Here is a 17345-nt window from a genome sequence, read left to right on the forward strand (position 1 = left end):
GACAGATGTTAAAATATACCTGAAATTATTTTGTTCAATTGTTTGAAGAATTACAACACTATTAAACATGATAGTCATGTAAATATTGCTAACTACTTGGTTACAAGGACATTTAAGGAACCAGTTAAATCAGGGTAATTTGATTTCTCCAAATGAGAGAACAACCGCAGTAGGTTTTGTTAATAGTCTTCAATTAATAAGATTCTGTATAATTGTTACAGAAAAAGAATGAATTTTTAAAAGTCTGTTCCAAAATTTTTGAGCATAAAAGATATGCAACACTATAAGAATAGTACCTATTTTAGAATTATGAACAAATGAGGAAAAGTTAGAAATTATGCTGTCATAAAATTCTGCTTACCAAAGATAATGAAAATTCCAGAAATAATACATACAAAAACTAGGCAAAAGGAAGGACTTCAACAAATGTGAAATGTTTTTATATCATAGTAGCTAGGTTTTCCATAAGCTTTTGTCAATATATCAAGGATAAAAGTATCTGTGGCATAGGTTATGTCCAATTTTGACACAACTAATTTAATTTACAAGGGAGAAATCCTGGTTAAAATTTTAGAGCATTATCTGCAGTGCTGATTACAAAATATATACTTACTTATTTAGACATTTGGAAACATGTCCTCAATCTCTTTTGATTCCCACATAGAAATTCCAAATCAGTCAGTGGTCTGTACAAGAATGAATCTGAGCTCTAATGTGTAGCTATAAAGACTTCCACACTATCTGGAATTACAGTATAAAAATTATTAATTTAGTCTGATGTTTTTTGCTTCACGGCATCAAAATAGTTCCCATATATTTGTGATGCCAAATTTAAACTGGCAAAAACGAGTGAAGAGAAATTTTTGCATCCTAAGAGTCAATTTGATTTAAAGGATTTTTTTTTCTTTTCTTTTTTCTTTTTTTGCGGTACGCGGGCCTCTCACTGCTGTGGCCTCTCCCGTTGCGGAGCACAGGCTCCGGACACGCAGGCTCAGCGGCCATGGCTCACGGGCCCAGCCACTCCGCAGCATGTGGGATCTTCCCATACCGGGGCACGAACCTGTGTCCCCTGCATTGGCAGGCAGACTGTCAACCACTGCGCCACCAGAGAAGCCCTGTCAAACTTTTTTAAAAGCTTGATTTAATTCATAGAACAGTCACGTGCAGCAGAGAAGCTGTCTGTAATGAATCTTTTCCTCAGTCTCTTTCCCTCATCCATAGGTAAATGCTTACTAATATTAAATGGAGTTTTGTATATAATTCCGGTGAACAAAAATGAACAAAATTCAAAAAGTTTCCAAACACATTCTCAGCATTTGATAAATGTTCATTGATCTTTATTTTGACTGGCCCTCAGACTTATGTAAAATTCCTTTACTTCGTTTTCATTTTGAATGTTCAGCCAACACTAAATTCTTTGGGAGTATTACATTTTTTTAAAAAATCCTAGCTTCTTGAAAATATATCAAAGTCCAAACAATACAATGTGTTTTCTTATGCAGGCTTTATCCAAAATAATCAAAGGTGAACTCCTGTATCTTTACCCACATAATATAAAACTGTAATGGCTTATCAGAAAGGAATATGTAATTAGAAAGTCAGATCAACATTAAATAATCACTAATCCACTTGTGAAAGGGTAGGGAGAAAAATCAGCGTGAGGCTAATGAGAATTGTATGTTGTCTTTCCTATATATTTCTCTTTGTTGATGTTATATATACGTATGCATACATACATATACACATGTACACATGTACATTAGCTATGGGCAAATATCACGAGATTATGTAATATAAAAAATATTACTGATATATCTGCAAGTTTTACTAAAATTTCCATCAAAATCCATAGTTTCATTGGAGTATATAAAACCAAGAGAGAAAAACTTATTGAGGGAATTCCCAAAATCCTTCCCACAAATGGATGTAACAGTAGATAAAGTGGGTTGGTCACACCTGGCCTGAAAGGTACTTTTTAAATTTGCTTTTTAAAGAGAATTTATAGATTAATACAGGATATCCATTTGTTCTGTGTTTTCTTAGATTCTGTATTTATCTATTTGACATCCATTCATCACAGAACCAATTATGGTAACTTTAGTTTCTGTATTGTTTGTACCTTACAGACCCAGGGAGAGACTGCTCCTTCCATGGTTAGCTAAATTCTAAAGAAAATTAAGAACTTAAGAACATATGAAACGACTTTCATATGCAACCAACCAATCCCAAGTCTATACCCTCAACTTCCTCCTTATCTAACTCACACAGCCAAGCCAATATTTCTCTTGCCCTATATCATCTTAGGGCCAGGTAACCGGGCAACTAGAGACCACCCCTATAGCCAAAGCCTGCCAGAAGTATTCAAACTGCACAGTTCTAAACTGCTTACCCTGACTTGCCTTTTCTGCAGAAACCCCAATAAAGGCTCTGGCCTCAACTTTTTCCTTGCTCTTGTCTTCTGCCACTTGACTAAAACCTGGTGCTTCCCCTTGACCCTGGATAACATGCAGCAAGTCCCTCTCTATGGCCTGTGAGTATAATATACACGGTTTTCCTAAGCCTCTCCTATATCTCTTCCACAACTGACTGACCATAAAACATAGAACAAAACTCTACTTTTAGAGATAAAAGTCCCTTCCAATTCTCAATTGCTTCAATAGCCAGACAGACATGATATAGATATGTATATATCTTCTGTTTCTTTAATGTTTAAACAGCTTGATAGCTCAAAGAGATACACAGATCAACACACCTATTTCTACAATGTTTAATCTGGAATTTAGTCAGAAGTAAGTAAAAATAAGAATCTGAACTTAATTTCCTAAATAGTGAAGTGTCCTAGCATCATTTATTTAATAATCTTTCTTTATCTCATTATTTTGCTGTGTCACTTGTAATCATATTGTTCCAGACACATACATAATTTGGCTTGATATATTTATCAGTACTTGATCAATTGACATATAGTTTCAATCATCATATCTTTTGTTCAATATTGACAAAATCTGTATAAAAGTGCTCCCACCTTATTATTTTTATATATTCTGTTCACTTTTTTTTACAGTAGATCTCCAGAAAGTATTTATTTTCCATAACTGAAATTTTGTACCCTTTGACCAACACCTCCCCATTTCCCATTCTCCCCAAACCCTGGTAACCACTCTCCTATTCTCTGCTTCTATGTGACTATTTCAGATTCCACATATAAGTGAGATCATGCAGTATTTGTATTTCTGCGTCTGGTTTATTTCACTTAGCATAATGTCCTCCTTGATTGCTTCTGATTATTAAATTTTTACCTCTGAAAAGCAAATGGTCTCTACTCTCTCTCATGCCTAATCACTTATTGTGAAGCGTTAGATGGATTAAGATCCATCCATACTTAATCTTACTCTAACCTTATGGTCATTTCAAATTGTAGTCCAGAAAGCCCTCAAAATGTTTTAACAAATGTTGTTTTTGTTTTTATTTTTTTTAGTTTGTGTGTTTGTTTTTCTTTGAAGAATACTAGATAAGGATGGAAAATTTTATTTTCCTCAGCCTGTACTGTGTTTCTTCTTGTGGTCACACCTGACTGACCGTCTCATAAAAGAACACAGAACAGTGAAACTATTGACTTAAAAAGATCATTTTAGTTATCTTTAAGCCTTATTTATTTGTTCTGATCTTATTCTCCCTTTATCATAGATCACCTGCACAAAGACATCATGATCAAAGCAGTGCAAAATACTTCTTAAGCCCATGATTGGAACATTTCACGATACCTCCCTGAGGAAGTAGAATCCTTGCTGCATTTCTTAAAAGACAGTAAAGCTACTTCTTTACCCATCCATTCTTACCCAATATAAGGGCTATTATAAATGTAATTAATGTAAATTAATTAATTGAAATTTCAGATATACACAATATGAACTATTTATATGTTAATGCTTGTATTAAAGTTCAATTGCATTTTGTCAAGTGCTCTTGCTTCTTGCTTTCTATATATGCAGGTACTTTTAAGATAAATATAAACATGTGTCTATAAATTATTGAAACATCATCAAATTATTATTTTATGGAAGAATCTGAGATTCAATAAACTTTTGAAGGCATTCAATTCTCTCTTCAAGTTATCTTCTGAACCAAGAAAAACATCAGGAAAGTATATTTTTCCAAGAAAAACAGATTCTAATGTCAAAAGCTTCAATGCAACCATTAAATTAGGTGGTAGAATTCATTTGAAAATATTTGGTCTATTTGAAATCAAGAGAACTATTGAGCTAACTAGATACTTTGAATCAAGATATATCACTATTCTACAGAATCAAAGGTATAAGCCCGTTTTGTTCTATGCCAGACCATGCAACCATCTACAAAAATGGGAGAAATCTGTTTAGATGAGAAAGACTAGGAGTACTGTATTATATAGCTAAGAGAGATAGTGAAGTTTAGGATGTGAAAGCAAGTGAAATAACATTTTTAAATCATAAAAGGGAACAAGTGAAATTATAAGCTACCAAAATTAAGTTTGTGAAAGGTTGACCTTTTTAAAGTACTGTACATAAGAATCATCTTAATACAACTAATAAAATCTGAGTGTCTATATCTAGTCTATCATAGACTAATAGTAAGGCCAAGGAAAAGGATAAGACACTGTAACACCTTATTAATTGGACTGATTTTTTTTTTTAAGTTTATGGCTGGAACCCATGGCATGTGGGATCTTAGTTTCCCAACCAGGGACTGAACCCACGCCTCCTGCCTTGGAAGGCAGAGTCTTAACCACTGGACCGCCGGGGAAGTCCCTGGACTGACCTTAACTTCATTCTTTAAAAAAAAAAAAAAATTAAATAATGTCTGTGGCTTTTGAGGAAGTAGAGGAACCATTTCATTCATTCAAAGAAGACTGAAAATTCTCATGGCCAAAATGGTATCTAGTACTGATCTGTAATAACGGGCTTGAGGCTCATACCTTCCCTGTACAAGGGAGCCACGTATAAAAGATGTTAGTAATTGTCTTATGCAGCATTTCAGTAATACCTTAAGCAAGGTGAACTAAACTGAGGAATTTTTCAAATAGTTCAATGTTTCTTCTGAACTGTGATTTTTAAAAGAAACCTACTTCACAGAGAAACACTACCTAATGGTAAACAAAGTTAGATATGGAACACAAAAGAAAGTGTTAGTAAAATGTTTACCAGGCGAATTGTCACCGTTTTTAAACGCTAGTGAAACTTCAAGTGAAAGTGAAAACTGGTTATACAATCTTTTTGGAAAAACAATTTAGTAATATTTATAAATAGCCTCAAAACTTAGCCTAGCAGCTCCTTAAAGAAATAGCTGATTCCAGGGCTGAGGTAGGGTAAATACAAGGTGACCCTGGAAAATCTTATGGCCCCAGATACTAAGAAAGTGCTCAAAAAAAGAATGGGAGCATATTGAAAGGACGAGAGCCAGCTGATAGGAGTTCCTAATGTCCAAAGATGAAACCATTTGAGCAACAAAGTGAATTCTGAGAGTATTGGGTTATGGCCCATAAAATAAAATAAATATCTTTGAGTCCATATGAAATAAGCAATTGAATTAATAAATAAATGGAGAAGTGACAGCTCTTCCCTATAGAAAAAAATTCTAATTTCTAAATGCAAAAAGAATGAGAGAAATAACAAGTCACTATTAAGCAAATACCACAGTAATAAATAGGTAATAAGCAGGAAATATTCATTGATGAATGCTAAAATTAGTAGGCAAAAGTTTGAAGAGAAACAAGATACTTGCATAGTCTCAAAGTATCTCCCCTAAGATATCATTAAGAAGGGAAACTTTTTAACTTTACAGTGGAAAATCCAACTGTAATCAAGGTTAATATCCCCGGAAATAAGATATCATCTATCCCCTGATATGATGCACTGAGAAGGGTTCATTTCATTTCAATCATATTCTTGACAAAAAAAAATGCATAACCTCAATCTAATCAGGAGACCCTCAGACAAGCACAAATTGAGAGATAATCCACAAAAAAACTGACTGTACACCTCAAGAGTGTCAAAGTTATGAAAGATAAGGGAAGATTGAGTAACTCACAAATTGGAGATGATTAAAGAGACATGATATCTGAACACAAAATAGGATCCTGAAACAGAAAAAGGACATTAGTGGAAAAACCGGTGACACCCTAAAAAATATTTGGTTTAGTTAATAGAATTGTATCAATGTTAATTTCCTGGATTTAATTACTGACTATAGTTATGTAAGATATTAACGTGGCAAGGTGGACAAAAGGTATACAGGAACTCTTCGTACGGTTTTTGCAATTTTTCTTTAGGTACAAAATTATCTCAAAATAAAGAGCTAAGGGCTTCCTTGGTGGCACAGTGGTTGACAGTCCGCCTGCCAATGCAAGGGACACGGGTTCGTGCCCTGGTCCGGGAAGATCCCACATGCCGCGGAGCGGCTAGGCCCGTGAGCCATGGTCGCTGAGCCTGCACGTCCGGAGCCTGTGCTCCGCAACGGGAGAGGCCACAACAGTGAGAGGCCTGTGCACCGCAAAAAAAAAAAAAAAGAGCTAAAAAATAGCAAAATGAATGTTTTATTTTATATTTATTTTTCTATGCTTTCTAAGCTACCCTAAAAAATAAGTATTAACTTTATAATTAGGAAAAATATACTTTATTATACTTACCAGATTATATTATTGGCACACATCTTATTACTGTCAGATGAATAAAGTTATTGAATAAGCATTATTGAGTCAATGATCAAATGAATTGTGCATATTAGGTATAAAAATCTTTGATGTAATTATTTTCAATCAAAAGGAAAAATATTAAGCCAATAATAACAATAATTGCTATTATTTTTGTCATTACTCCAAAAAGTATAACATATATATAAATGCATGAGTACATAATTATGTAGGAAATATGTACATAATTCATTGATTCTCACAAACCCATGAGGTAGATGCTATTATTGTTATCATCCCTATTTTATAGATAAGAAAAGTGAGGCTTTGAACTGCTAGGCAACTTGCCAAAGTTGGCATACCCACTAATTAGAACAGTTAGAACTGTATGACTTCAGAGTTTCAGTTCTTGACAACCGGTGTCTACTAGCGTTGCTGCCTAATAACCCATGATATGTCTAAAAAGGACTTCCATGCCCTTGACTCTGTGAGAGCAGCACAAAGTTATCTGAAGTAGACTCTACTTTTAAGAATCTAGCACTCTAATTGAGGAAACAAGTTACATATCTGTGTATTTATACATAAGTAAAAATAGTTTTATATACATATATAAATTGCAAAGTGATATGTAATATGTAATAAATGCTAAATGAGTGAAACAGGCAGTAAGAACTTAATTTTCTAATCCGTTACGATTTATTTAAAAAAGGTCACTTTATTTTATTGCAAAATTTGGTCTCCTAGCATTCCCACAGGTAAAATAATTCAAAGACATATTATAATTTTTTATTTTGTTATTTTTTAAGGTAAAGATTCTCAAACTTTCACGATCATAAGAATCACCTAGAGAGTTCTTTAAATTGCTTGTTTATCATCACCACCCCTTTGATATTCTAAGCCTATAAGCTTGAGTAAGACCCAGAACTTGGGTTTTTAATGAGTCCTCCTGTTGATTCTGATGCAAGTGGTCTTTGAGTTTAAGGTTTTAAGGTTTGGGGGGAAGAAATACCAAAATTTTGTATCTACTAGAGATGCTCTGTAAAATTACATAAAAATCAGATTTTTTTACAGGCATTTATACTATGAAGTTATGTGTTAATAAAACACAAAGTGCATAGTATGCACTCAAATCACAAATCATATTTTATATTAGGTCTGTGTCTTGCTGTCTGCATTTCTTTTTCATTTTTTAACTATATTCTTGTTTCTGAGAAAATCAAAAAGAGTTTGAAGAGGCTTATTACCAGAGCAGCTTAAATATCAACAGAAAATCACCACTGTATTTATGAAAGAAGCAGTATGAATCTAATGATAATTAAATGTGCTTCATAAGCAGAGCTGTGTTTTACAGTAGTTGTTATATATCTAACTACTTTTTATGGCACTTGCTTTCTGGAATGTGACTAGGTCATCATCTCTGATATCAAACCCACATTGTCAAAAAGAAAAAAATAGTCATTAGGAAGCAATAGCCTTCTCTGAATAATTTTGGTTTTGCAGGATAAGCAAGAAGAAGCAGAGGTACAAATAACTGTTGAAGGAACCCCAGCAACCTAACATATTCAATATGGAATGGGAAAATTCTTTAAAAACTTGCTTATTAGATCCTTAGAGCATAATTTTCATGATGAATGAGTAATTCTTGATGATACTGATAATATAAGGACTTTATCACTAAATCAAAACTATACAGAGTCCTTGGCTATTATACATTCTCACTCTATCCCACCGAGTCTGTAGATTAAACTCCATTTTTGCCATCTGAGAAAACCTCTGGAGTTCTGAACGATTTGGAATTGGGCCTAAGCTTAATATAGAAACTTCTATACAAATGGCACCTCAGGAATTTTTGTGTCATCCTTGATACAGTACATAGAAGTCCTCACTAAAACAAATAAAACTAGAAAACACTACCACAAGAAATTAAAGATCTAAATACATGGAGAGACAGTTCACATATACGTTTGGAAGACCCAATATTGTCAAGATGGCAATTCTCCCCAAATTGATCTATAAATTCAAAGCAATCAATTGCTATTAAGACCCCTGTAGGCTTTTCATAGCAATCAAGTGGGCCCTAAAATGTATATGGAAATGTAGGACCTAGAATAGCCAAAACAACTTTGAAAAAGAAGAACAAAGTTGAAGGATTTATACTACCTGATTTCAAATTTTACTATAAAGCTTCAATAATCAGACAGTGTGGTATTAGGGTAAGGGTATTCACATAGATGAACAGACAGAATTCAGCATCCAAAAAAATAACCTTATATTTATAGTCCATTTAATTTCAACAAAGCTGCCAAGAAAATTCAATGGAGAAAGGTGGTCTTTTCAACAAATGGTGCTAGGACAATTGGATATGTATATATTTTTTTTAAAAAAGCAAAAACAATAAAGAGGACTTAACTCTTATCTCACACCATACACAAAAATTAACTCAGAATGGATCATTGATCTACATGTAGGAGCTGAAACTATAAAACTTCTAGAAAAAAACATACGAAAAAATTTTGTGACCTTGGTCTAGGCAAAGTTCTTAAATTCAACACCAAAAGCACAATCAGTAAAAGAAGAAACTAATAAATTGCACATCATCAAAATTGATAAAACTTTTGTGTTTCAAAGGTCCCCATTAAGAAAGTTAAAAGACAAGGCCAGACAGTGAGAAAACATTTGCAAATCATATTTCTGACAAGAATCCTGTATCCAAAATATATTTTTTAAAAAACTCTTACAAGTCAAGAAGACGATAACCAATTTTTTAAATGGGCAAAAGATTTAATAGACATTTCATCAAAGAAGAGATATAAATGGCTAACAGGCACATAAAAAGTTAGTGCTATAGACTGAGTATTTGTGTTCCCCAAAAATTCAGATGTTGAAACCTAATCTCCAATGTGATGGTATTAGAAGGTAGAGCCTTTGGGATTAGTACCCTTATGAAAGAGGCCCAGACAGCTCTCTTCCCACCTCCACATGTGAGAACATGCTAAAAAACGGCTACCTATGAGCCAGGAAAGGGCTCTCACCATGTATCAAATCTGCCATTTCTTGGTCTTGGACTTCCCAGTCTCCAGAATTGTGCCAAATAAATTTCTGTTGTTAGTAAACCACCCAGTCTATGGTATTTTGTTACAGTAACCCCAATGGACTAAGACAATTGGTCACTATGAAAATGCAAATCGAAATCACAGCAGCATACTACTTCACACTCAGAATGGATTTACTGAAAACAAAACAAAACAAAACAAAACCAGAAAATACGAAGTGTGGGCAAAAATGTGCAAAACCAAAACCCTTATACAGCTAATTGTAAAATGGCATAATTTGGGGACTTCCCTGGTGGTGCAGTGGTTAAGAATCTGCCTGCCAACGCAGGGGACACTGGTTCGCTCCCTGGTCTGGGAAGATCCCATATGCCTGGAGCAACTAAGTCTGCGAGCCACAACTACTGAGCCCGTGTGCTGCAATTATTAAAGCCCGTGTGTCTAGAGCCCGTGCTCTGCAACAAGAAAAGCCACCACAATGAGAAGCCCGTGCACCGCAAAGAAGAGTCGCCCCCGCTCGCCGCAACTAGAGAAAGCTGGCACGCAGCAAGGAAGACCCAACACAGCCAAAAAATAAAAAACAAATACGTTTTTTAAAAAAGGTTTAAAAAAATGTTAATAATTGGTGTTTTCTTTGTAGTTAGACTTACTATACCATACAGTAACATAATATTTTATGAGGCTAGAACAACAATGACTTTAAAAAATGTTAGTAACACAAAGTAAGCTTTAATGCTTCTTAGAAACTTAGTTGCTTTGATTTTCCTTATGTTAAAGTTTAAAGAGTATCAAGAGAAATTTAGAAAGGTGATTTGGAGAAGAAATAACAATTTGACCCAAGTTAAATAGTTCTCTTCCTCTCTTACACATAACATGTGCCATACACTCTCTTAACTCAGATTTGAAGATATATTTTCAAAAGACCTCTGGGTCTACAGATAGTCTGCTGAAACCCTGGCCAACCTCAGCACTATTATCACAAAGAGAATAAATTCTGTGTTAGAGACTATCTCAGTGTGTGCTTGTGTGTGTGTGTGAAGTTATTTTTAACTTTTATGAGTATTTTATTTGCCCTTTCCTTGATTTATATAAATATGAATGATACAAGCATTGTTTAGATCCTCAACTTTCTCCCTGTTAGTGCTAATGGCTAAATAATAATTTACTTTTTCTTACATAAAATTGATCATTTTGCAGTGCACAATTCAGTGGTGTTTAGTACTTTCACAATGTTGTGCAACCATCACCACTATCTACTTCCAGAGCATTTCCATCACTCCAAAAAGAAACCCCATAGCTGTTAGCAGTCATTCTCAATTCTCCACTACACCCCAGGCCCCGGCAGCCATTAATCTACTTTAGTCCCCAAGAATTTGCCTATTATGGATATTTCAATAAATGGAATCATGCAATATGTGGCTTACAATGCGTTACATTTTATAGCACCTTGTTTCATAGTACTTTCATTTTTGAAGAGGAAGATATGAAAGCCCACTTTATAATGTGATTCTTATTTATTTTCTAATTGGCTTTAATTTCAAAGAATCGAGCCACTTTTTAGTTAGATGCAATATTTTTAAGTCCTAGCTCAGTACTTATTAGCTATGTGAACCTGGGTAACTTATTCAGTCCTCTGAGCATCAGTTTCTCATCTGTCAAGGCTAGATAATATTAGCAACCTTTCAGGATTATCATAAAGACTAGAGATATTTGTGCTTAGCACAAGCCTGACACAATACCTATTACTACTTCACAAAGATTGTCTAATTACCATCATTATTTTAATTCAGTACTCATCTGTTTACTCTATGCTAGAATAGGACAGTGGAAAGAATGATGAACTGGGGAATCAAGATGGGGACTCTAGACCAAGCTCTTCCATTAACTAGTATAAGTGCCTGCCCTTAAATACATGTCCTTATCTCTTTGATGTTCAGTTTCATCATCTGTAAATTAAGAAGTCAGTCTAAAATCTAGTCTCCAATTGATTGCTACAGTCCTTCTCTGACCAAAACATATATGATTGCACAAAATAGATGCATTATATACTAGTTATTCCCTTTTCCTAAATAAGAGCAACACACCCCCAAGGAGTATCTGAGACAACTCTTTCAAGTGGAAGAATATATTAGAACTTTAATTTACATTTATCTAACAATAAATAAAGCTTAACTACTATATACTATACAGATTGAAAGTAGTATCTTCACAGAAAGCCAAATGATCAAGTGTCATGTATCCTATGAGATATGAGAAGGGAAGAGTGGAAGCTTCTCTACATAGAGAAATGGGTTGAGAGTGGCACCCACATGTCTCCATTCACTTGAAGCATCTTGCAATGCACCGTAGTCTATCTATAACCAGTTTAGACTTCTGAAACAACTCATTCCAGGGTTAGAAAGAAATGACACATTGGAAGTGTGATTATTTTTCTGGCCATGCTCTCTATTCGAGTTCTGACCTTAGTTCAGACATTTTGTAACCCTCCATCATAAACTATCCCACTTCCTTATCTGACCCCAATATTTTCAGCATAAAATTAACACTTTAGGCTTCCAGATTCTACCACTCATTACCAACCTTAGTATCCTATGCATGTAATTTATTTCTATATTTACTCACCATTGTGGAATAACAATTCAAGTCATGAAAGTGGAAATGAGAATTGATTTCTTATACGGCATTTTGCTTCCTATGTATTACCATGTATTACCATGTGTCATGAGTATGTTTTCTTTAAATTCATTTTATAATCTAAATTATAATAAAATAGAAATACCAATATGACTTAATCAACTTGTGTGCTCTTTTTGTTACTTTGACATTTTAGTCTCATTTTTTTCTTTTCCTTAAATCAATAATATAAAAAATTTTCATGACTTTTTTTTCACAAATAAAACAATTCAATAACCTGGGCCATTTGGAAATCTGGAATTAGCATTCTAAACGGTACTAAATTCTACCATCTATGCTATACTACATTACCTTTAAAAAGCGATCTTTACTCTTGTTCCATACCTCAGGGCAGTTTTATAAGTAAGTTCGACTTAAAATAAGTTCCTTTTGGGACATCTGAATTTTAGAAGGGATCCAACATGGACCACTGCATATCACCCAAGATTAAAGGTATAAAATAGAAATATTTGTTTTAAAAATATTCTCCTAGAAGCCTCTTCCATGGCCTAGTAATTTAAAGATTGACCAGTTATTTACTCGTGGAAGCATATTCAACACTGACTGTCAACAGAAAATTTGAAGTCATATGCAATATCCTAAATTCCTGGTTCACACTTTTAAAAGATTAATTCCAGCCTTACTAAAGTAATGTCACCATCATTACTATTACATATAGTCTCCATATATACCCATCTCAAAGAGCTTATAACAATGATTAAATATTTGAAGAGAAAATAGCAGTCTCTCAAAGAGTTAAATGGACCCCTATCTCTAGATTAGCTAGATTGTGAGGTCCATGTGGACAGGGCTTTTCTCTGTCTTATTCATTGCTGTAACCCCATCACCAAGAACATGTTTGGCCAGGCTTCCCTGGTGGCGCAGTGGTTGAGAATCTGCCTGCTAAGGCAGGGGACACGGGTTCGAGCGCTGGTCTGGGAGGATCCCACATGCCGCGGAGCAACTAGGCCCATGAGCCACAACTACTGAGCCTATGCATCTGGAGCCTGTGCTCCTCAACAAGAGAGGCCGTGATAGTGAGAGGCCCACGCACCGCGATGAAGAGTGGCCCCTGCTTGCCACGACTAGAGAGAGCCCTCACACAGAAACGAAGACGCAACACAGCAAAAATAAATAAATTTATTAAGAGTTAGGACTTCAACATATTCATTAAAAAAAAGAAAGAACATGTTTGGCCAACAGCAGGCATTTAATAAGTGAATGAATCTTCCGAACCTTGCTTGTTCCATTGCTTCAGACATAACAGTTAGGTGCTACCAGACTGTACTCTGAGCCTAGAAGAATTGAATGTCCTAACCCTTAGAGTGACTGGGGCCTACAAATGCAATGAGGCCTTGTCCAGCAAAAGAAAATAATCTCCGAAGCTCCCTAAAAAGGACTGAGAGAAAAAGAAACATGTCAGGGCCTCCTTCACACAAACTCTTAAGATGTACTTTAGATACACTAAATGAAGGTAAACATTGGAGGCTTGAAAAATCTATTCCACCCTTCCACTTAGGTCAGGATTAATACATTCACTCATTTGGCATTCTTATCCATTCTTATAACTTTTATTTCTCTCTTACTTCTCTATTTACCTACCTCTGACTGCTTCTGTCCCATATCTAACCTTGGTTTTTAATGCCTTTCTAAATGGCTTTCCAAACATACTACAAAGTTTCCATAGCTATAATTAAAAATCCCACCTTCCACCTCCACTGTACAGTGTTTTCCAGTGTTCCATTTCCCCAGTTTTCCTTCTTAGCAAATAGTACTGATAAGCCATCTTTCATAAAAGCTTGAAACCTAGAATTTATCTCAATGCCTGTATTTCCATCAACAATTATAATAGCAGCTAACTTTATTGAGAACTTACTAAATACCAGCTACTTCCCATAGATTATTTTATTTACTCATCACAAAACACAAGAGATAAGTACCATCTCCTTCCCATTTTTCAGTTGAAGAAACTAAGGCTTAATCACCCACCCAAGACTATACAGCATGTAAATAGCAGTGCTGGAACCTACAAGACTGTGTTTTAAAATATTATGCCATAGCGCCTTTCACATTATTACTTGCAAAGTCATCTAATTAATTTTCTAAAAAAGACCCCTAAACTATTTCTTCCTTTCTCTTCCAAGCATAAAAACTCCAGCCGAGGATCTGATTATGATAGGCCTGGTTAATAATGCAATGTTAAAAAAACACTGCTTTTTTTTCTGAACTAGTTTTAGAAGACCTATATTGGAGCTCTGGCTTCATCACTTAGACATGTTATTCAAACTCCCTGTGCCTCCATTCCTTATACTTAACATTAAGACAGTAAAATCTGCTTTACTCAACATGATTTTTTTGAGGGGAAAAAAAGAGACCATAAAAGCAATTGGGGAAGTTGAAAATACTATACAAGTATAAAAATAGGCCAATAATTCAACAACCTCTCTAGCCTCTCAGGCTTATTTTCCTTATAATGAACTGCTAACATGATTCTCTCTTGCCATTAAACTATGTAATTATTTTGTGCTGGCCATTGTCCACATGAAATGCACACTTTTGACTCTTCAAAAATGTCCATCCAACTTACTGCAGACCTTCTTTTCCAGCCAAACTTGTATTTTCTCTACTCTTTAAGCCACAAACTGATTGCCCATCTAGCCCAATAATGTCATCCTCTTCTAAATCTTCCCAGTTAATCCTCATTTGGCCCTAAACCCTTTAAATATTCCCCACAAGGGGCGATTCATATGCCACATCAAACTGACTTCAGCCTGCTTTTCTAGGACAACTTCCAAACCCCTTCCCCATAAAAATGAGGGTTTTTTAATATCTTAATCTTCCTTAAATCTCCATTCCCCAATTCCTGCGTATAGTTCCTCTCTCTCATCTAGGGTACAATAATACTCTGACATTCTTGACACCTTTTATTCTGAGTACCCACAGAATCCTAATTTATGTTTCTATTCAAGTTTGGGAATACAGACAAATCTTTTAGTCTCATTTTTGTAAAATAACTCCACTTTGATCTGTAAAGAAATGTCTCTAGCTTTAAGCAGGCAAGCTAAGTGGCATGCTTTCCTGTTTTCCCCCTCTCTGACACTGCCCCTGCCTTTTATTTAGGCTCCATTCTTGGTGGTGACTCCTGCATTATTCTCATCTCCCTGCTCCCTCCCTGCCCAAGACTGGCGTCCTGAGGAGAACTGAGCATGCTCAGTAGCCACAGCCAATTCCGGGATGCAAACTGGAATCTTTTACAGATTTTGAGCCCGGCAGGAGAGGTAAGGCCCTAAAAATACAGTGGCCCAGAATTTGCTCACACCCCCTGGGGAATCATTTGATTGAAAGATGTGTTCAAAGCCTAGGAATGGACTCAGAAACGGATAGCTTGCCGCCAGTCTCTAGTCTGCAAGGTGGGTCATCAACCTGAGTAACAGAGAGCTGAGAACAGCCCCTTGGCCTGGTTTGGTGCAGGGAGGAGATTTCTGCTGTCCTGAGCTGTGAGAGCGCTGATAGATGGCTGGAAGCTAGCGTGTGGCATCTCTGTTGCATCAAGAAAATGTTGTTGTTGTTGTTTTCTTTTTTTCCATGAATACAGCAATATCAGCTGCTCTAGGCTGAGAAAGGATGTGTCTGAAGAACTACAAAGTCTGTGAGCCAGTCGGAGATTGTAGAGAGGAGAGGCAAATCAACTAGTCGCCCAAGAACTCACCCTAGATCTAGGGAGGCAGCTTATGACCCAGAGATAAACAGGCTATTTCTAAATGACAGTTCAGGAACATTTCAGATATTCAAAACTGAATTGTGTGCCTGCCCCCCAAAATACATACCTTCTTTGTACGTGAGCCATGACAACATTTCCCTTTGAGAGAAACTGACAGCACACACACACACACACACACACACACACAAATGGTCCTTCAGTTCTCCTTTCCCCTGGTTTCTGCAGAGACTAAATCTCTAGAGCTGCAACAGCAGCAGATTCCCTTACCTCACTGTCAGGGGGATGAGGCACGGGGAGGAAATTTACCACAGAAGAAACATGATAAAAAGGGGGCTTCTTTGCAGGGGCTTGACTGCATAGCCCAACAGAGAGACAGGCAGTAACAGACAGGGAAAGAGACACACAGCTGTCCCTGCTGCTAGCCCTCTCTTCAAACAGCAGCAAACATGAGACATTTCATCATGGTAGTGCATCCATATTGAGAAAGGGGAAAAAAAATCATGTGGTTTGCGTTATGCATTTCAGTCAGCCGAGATGGGAGGAGACCCCTGTCCGTATGTCGTGGGAGCTATCCACCACCCCAAAAGTACACTCGCTGAACCTGGCTAGCAGACCACTTGCCTGACAGGTTTTGCTGCAAACGTTGTTAATCTACGTGACAGCAGGTTGTCTCTTACCGTAGGCAGCAGCGGCTCCATTTGGGCTCCCTGGTCTTTAATCTCCATGCTTTGTAATGCCTCTGGAAAGCACCTTTCTCTGCAGTGTCTTCAGTACCTTACACTCAGCCCGGCACTCGCTCTGCTTAGTATTCGGATCAGGTAGCTCTGAAGCAGGAGGCAATTGCACACTCCAGCTCACCAGAGTCACATGGCTCCTACTCACTCGGGCGGCTGGCCAGATTTTGCACTGAACGCTTTGGATCCCTGGGCCGGTAAGAGAGATTTCCCAAGCCCAGTATCACTGCCCACACCTGGCTACTTGTATAAAGTACAGTCTGCAATGCTGCAAGCCTGATGGACACTAAGAATCTCTCATAAGATGCTAACCTCTTATATAGACTAGTCCAACGTGGACTCCAACCAGCTCAGCCAGATTTTGACACTTTGAGGCAATTCACTTTATTCCCAGAAACCCATAGGTAGACAAAATTGAAACAAGATGACGTCGATAGGCTTACTAGGTATACTGCTCTGAGTACCTGGGGTCTTTAAAGACACGTGAGATGACATCAAAA

The 17345-nt window shown here is 36.3% G+C and overlaps 1 protein-coding gene across 5 annotated transcripts in view; it reads right to left on the reverse strand.

Moving 5' to 3' along the window:
• The window catches only part of SLC4A10 (solute carrier family 4 member 10), a gene marked incomplete at both ends in the record, with an annotated part of 311945 nt that extends 295092 nt beyond the window's left edge, over positions 1–16853 (reverse strand). For all 5 annotated transcript variants that reach the window (XM_081241990.1, XM_081241987.1, XM_081241989.1 and 2 more), the window contains one exon: positions 16789–16853. In XM_081241990.1, coding sequence (XP_081098116.1) covers positions 16789–16836 — 48 coding nt within the window. The remainder of the gene's footprint in view (positions 1–16788) is intronic.
• Between the last annotated feature and the right edge of the window lie 492 nt (positions 16854–17345).

The sequence above is a fragment of the Mesoplodon bidens genome (assembly GCF_964165515.1).
Source record: "Mesoplodon bidens genome assembly, chromosome: 8".
NCBI lineage: Eukaryota > Metazoa > Chordata > Mammalia > Artiodactyla > Ziphiidae > Mesoplodon > Mesoplodon bidens.